Raw genomic sequence first — 5,043 nt, 5'->3', positions numbered from 1 at the left:
ACAGCTAAGCAAATCAAATAACAGAGGTTTAGGCACTGTTCTGGACTTGCACCTGTACCTAAACATTTTGACAATATAACATGGGGTTTTCAATGATGAACTGAGAGAAACGTGAATAAACATTTGACAGAATGTTTGTTTGGGCTTCATCTATCTTATGAATCAAAGATGAGGCTGATTTCATGTTTTATCTTTTTCCAGCGCTAAAGGCCTAAAGGTCCATCATTGTGACAGGAATAACACGCTTGAAGTAACAATATGAGTAAAAAAAGTTATATATTAGAGCGTAAGTCTATTCAGTACCAATACATTGATATTCTGGTATTTGTACCTAAATGATTTTAGCGTTACCATACCGGTACCGGTAGGCGGCACTACTCACCACCGAGCCCGAACTGCCTGGAGAGCGACACCGCCACAAACATCTCCACTCCCCCGGCCGCCAACGACCGGATCACGCCGGCGTCCCTCTCCACCGACCCCGACACGAGACCCAGTCCGCCCGCCAGCACCAACGGGAACAGTTTCCTTACCTTTAAGATGTAGAAAACGCAATTGAATTATACTTTTTTGCACTGAAAAAAAAAAGTTTAGAGCGAGTAGATACTTGTGTATATTGAAATGTATCATGGAAAATTTAAAGAGAATGGAATGGAGGTAAGAGGAAAATCTCCCTAGCAGATGAATGACCAGTAGTGAATTATCAATTCAGACACAAAACTGCCTGTTTTATTTCTTCGTTTGGTCATTCCAATACGTTTTAATGACGTTGCCACTGATGACATGGGCCTGCTATTTGGCATTACTCCGCAAGATGGCGCAATTGAACTGTGCCTTACCTCAATTGTGTCGACTAACTTCTGTAAGGCACCAGTCGTGATGAGGGCATCTGATAGGGTGTCAGCATTAACTACTGCAACGGATCCAACTGGAAAACTCTGATGAAAAAGTTGAGCTATTAGCAATTGATGAGTACATTACTATACCTACTTTATTGGACCGATATGGCTAATTGTTCTTACCTTCAGTGTTTCAAAAAAGTCATTTTCTCCCGGCGATTTGTTGTTGTAGTACAGGACCTCACTGAACGCCGCCGCTTGAAAAACATCATGATATAAACCTGCATGAACATACATCTGTATTATGATTTTGAGCACAATTTAATTATATCTGTAAAGGAACTGTACCATCCTGTTGTTGCACAGTAGTCTTTTGAGAATACCTCACACACACACACACACACACACACACACACGCACGCACGCACGCACACACGCACACACGAAGAGAGGGAGAGAGAGAGAGAGAGAGAGAGAGAGAGACTATCAATGATTCTTTTCCTCGTCATTCACCTCAAATTCTTCTGCTATTCTTGCCCCTTGATATTGTTTCAAGCTACTAGTAACTCATTAGGATGCCATGTATTAGGTGGTGAAAATGGTAGCAATGAGCAATATGCATGAATAAAAAGCCCCCACCTGCTGACGTCCTGGGTAACATCACAGTGTTCATCCGGAGTTGTCTGTGTAAGAAGTCCGCCCCTAGCCGGACGGCACCGGTCTCACCTATAGTCTGGAAACAACCAATCTGGAAAGTAGGAAAGAATCAGATCACTTTAGAGATATAGGAACACGTCTTCCAAAAAACGAAGGTTTTGAACATCTTATACTTTCAGCTGAATTGTACAGATATATAAATAGAATTGTTTGAACATATTATGACATCCAAGCGCTATGATTTAAATGAAAAACTATTTAAATTTGTTCATACATGTTTCGAAAAGAAAGGAGGGATCCTGTAGATATAGATGTAGCACAGCAATGTAACACTTGTTCCTTCTACCTCAGTTATCTAGCTTAGTGCATTTGGCCCATGTAGGGCGTGAATATGCAATGAAGTTCATTGTAATTGTCATTGATACTGCTTAGGGGCGCCACCTTGTTGTCACGAACGGCGCTGCAGTTATCGCCGAAGACCATCCGTGTGGCAGCCGAGGTGAATTCTGGCAGGCCGGGGACGGGGATGTACTCGTGATTGACAGCTTCGTCTGACGAGATTTCCCTCAGAACGTCCTCGACGACTTCTGGGATCCAGAATGTTGACTTTCTGATCCTTACTGCAGAAAAAAAACGTACAACAACATCGACCCACTTCTGCATATCAAAGTAGACATCTTATGTTAGCTAGTGCTGCAAAACAGTTCTACTCTAAGTAGGCCTTTACTGTTTGTCATTTACTAGTACTGTAAAACTGATGTTCAACGAAAGGTCGTTGCCTAAAGTTCCCTATAACACATACTAATCCTGCTACATACATTGTATACTAACCCGGAAACTTAGGTACTGGAGGCAAACATTGAAAACGCGACGTCGTCACCACCAGCGGACGAACCTCTCTGAAATGCAAAGATAACAGATGAAAATTAGAAAAGTCATGTTGAACACAACATGGCAAAAATATCATACTGACGTGGACGCACAATTCACAGCACAAACATTTAGCATCCATACATCTACGATACGCAACAGTTCGAATGATATGCATTTCATCGACCATGTACTGGGCCAAAGACACATTGTAGAAATCCGCGCGTCTACTAATGCGTCCACGAAATTTGGTTGTTAAACTTATAAACGACTTATAAACAACTTATATATATACAAGATAGAAATATGTTAAACAAGCACACCTTATTTTGACTGCATCTTTCGAACAATTGTTCCCCATACTGACGAGAAATCATGTCATAACCTTTTCGTCGATGAAGGTTAGACATCCAGGTAATTCGATACGCCAAAAAGCAGTTACTCAAGCAACTGGATATGATTTTGAAAACCACAGACGTTTCAGCTAGTATCCACTAGCTTTCGTCAGTGACTGAGAGACCAGAGGGGAAATGCAGGTTTATAAGCACAACCTATTGATTGATATGCAAATAAAGTGAAGACAAATTTGTCTTCACTTCATTTGCATATCAATCAATAGCTGAAACGTCTGACGTTTTCAAAATCATATCCAGTTGCCTGAGTAACTGCTTTTTGGCATAACCTTTTCGTTCTTGCGCGCACCTGTTGACTACATACTTTAAGCGAGTGGACTTAGTTCGCTGTCATTGCTTGGCTCTACTATAAGGAGTGATTCTAAGGACATATGTTTTTGCAACTCTTTGTAACCAAAGTTTGCACCTTCTTCACCGTGGCACAATAATAGGGCAAGCAGCATTATGTCTAGTTACCATGGACAGCACAAACATAAGGAAAGTAACGGAAACAACAAGCTGTAAACCCACCAAGCGTACGCATTTGGGTCGCCGCTAAAGAGCTCCATCATTCCGCCACGCAAAACAAAAAGAAAGAACATCCCTCGTGTTTCATGTATGCACCAGTTACCTGTAGAACAAATTGCTCAAAATGAGTGTAACAAATGAGGGGTAAGAAATGAGGGGCTGTCTTCCAAGTCAATTTGGTCTTATTATGTTTCGACGTGCTCCGATGGGTCGTCAAAAAAGACAAATTAGTTTTACCTTGGAAAGCACTCGTTACAAACGATTGACTTTTTAGAATCATACTTAAGGACAAATAATTACAAAAATAGAGTTGCTTTCCTCGTACCCCGCCTGTGTTGCCATGGTAACATAGATGAAAACACAGAGACCACACGAGACGGGCTTGTCCCATAGTCTCTCAGTCTCTGAGTTTTCAGCGCAATCTTCACCGTGTCCTGACGATGGCGGTCCCTAACACAGAAGAAAGTCCACTCAAGACATCTGGATTCTTTTCACGTCTGTTCTTCTGGTGAGACTATTTTTTATTTCTAATATTATATAGGTAGGTAGATACGTTGACAATGGTGATTTATAAGTCGGCCAAGACATTCCCGAAGCCTGGTAGAGGCTACAAAACGCAATGTATGATACCAGAAAGCTGACCCACAAAATAAACAAAACAAAATAGTTGGTTAGTTACTGATAGATTTATAGATACAAGTGGTGCAGATAAGATATTCCTATGCGAAAGATACCTATGTTATATACTAGCAAGGACTGGATTTTTTTATATTCCAACATGTAATCACAAGACGTGTTGACGGCACACTCAATTTTTTTCAACTTATATTAATGCCGTCACCAGGACACAGGGTCGAGCACTCTGCCGCTACGCCACAAGACTAGAAATTGAATAATCGTATAGGTTGAAGGCTTACTTACCCTGCTGTGTCAATTACTTTCTTGATAAATTTTGCAGTTGGCTCGGCGACATCTTCAGTAAGGGTTACCGAAGACGCCTTGAACCTGAAGACATGTACAAGGTGTTGGAGGAGGACACCGCACTACAGGTTAGCCAGAAGCTTGACAGGTATGTAGCAAGGAGTTTCAGATCAATGTTTAAGTTCAAATTCAACTTTTTGTGTACATTCTTGTTCATGGTAAGGCCATGTGGATTAGATTATACGGATGACATTATCTGGGAACCCCTCAAACTGATGCGAGCGTGCGAATAAACGTTTGCCAAAATGTTGTATTCATTATGAAATCTGCGTGGTCATGAAGGTTGAACAAATGACTAAACACGCAGAGTATAGTATAGCAAATACTAAACTCTTCATTTTCATTTTTTCACATTTTATTCTTTTTCTTTGGAACTAATTTTGGCATTCTAAATTACAGGAAATGGAGACAAGAACTTGCCTGTCGAAATGGAAAGCCAAGCCTTACCAGAGCTATTGCGCGATGCTTCAAATCGTCTATTCTACAACATAGCCTTATCATTTCCATTGAGGTGGGTGCACAAACGCAATTGTTTTAGAGTCACGCTTTCCTGACGTAAGGAAAGGTACAGGATTTTTTATCATAATTATGTACCCCTTTAACTATCTATCTAGCTGTATCTAGTTTTATAATCTAATGCTAATTTTGTTTGTCAATCTATGAAAAAATTAATTATTTTAAGATTTCAACATTATTGCAGGAAATCGCGAAGGTTGTCCAGCCAGTGTTTCTCGGCCAACTTCTCAGCTTCTTTGACGTCACATCGGGCATTCCTG

General features: G+C 40.7%; 2 protein-coding genes across 2 annotated transcripts; one reads left to right on the top strand and one right to left on the bottom strand.

Annotated features, from left to right (window-relative positions):
* Nucleotides 1-382: 382 nt before the first annotated feature.
* LOC109475448 (aspartate aminotransferase 1-like) lies at nucleotides 383-2,786 on the bottom strand (the record flags this gene model as incomplete). Its single annotated transcript, XM_019776048.1, has 6 exons — nucleotides 2,690-2,786; nucleotides 2,328-2,395; nucleotides 1,938-2,116; nucleotides 1,479-1,587; nucleotides 840-913; nucleotides 383-533 (listed from the first exon to the last, which is right to left on the bottom strand). Coding segments are annotated over exons 1-6 (619 nt in total), but the record flags the coding sequence as incomplete, so codon positions are not given.
* Nucleotides 2,787-3,707: 921 nt separating this feature from the next.
* On the top strand, nucleotides 3,708-5,042 carry LOC109475447 (multidrug resistance-associated protein 4-like; the record flags this gene model as incomplete). The annotated part of the gene is made up of 4 exons (XM_019776047.1): nucleotides 3,708-3,794; nucleotides 4,245-4,355; nucleotides 4,667-4,778; nucleotides 4,968-5,042. Coding segments are annotated over exons 1-4 (366 nt in total), but the record flags the coding sequence as incomplete, so codon positions are not given.
* Between the last annotated feature and the right edge of the window lies 1 nt (nucleotide 5,043).

The sequence above is a fragment of the Branchiostoma belcheri genome, unplaced genomic scaffold (genome assembly GCF_001625305.1).
Source record: "Branchiostoma belcheri isolate BF01 breed outbred unplaced genomic scaffold, Haploidv18h27 scaffold34, whole genome shotgun sequence".
NCBI lineage: Eukaryota > Metazoa > Chordata > Leptocardii > Amphioxiformes > Branchiostomatidae > Branchiostoma > Branchiostoma belcheri.
Note: the sequence above shows the minus strand (reverse complement) of the source record. Positions and strands in the feature narration are given on the sequence as shown.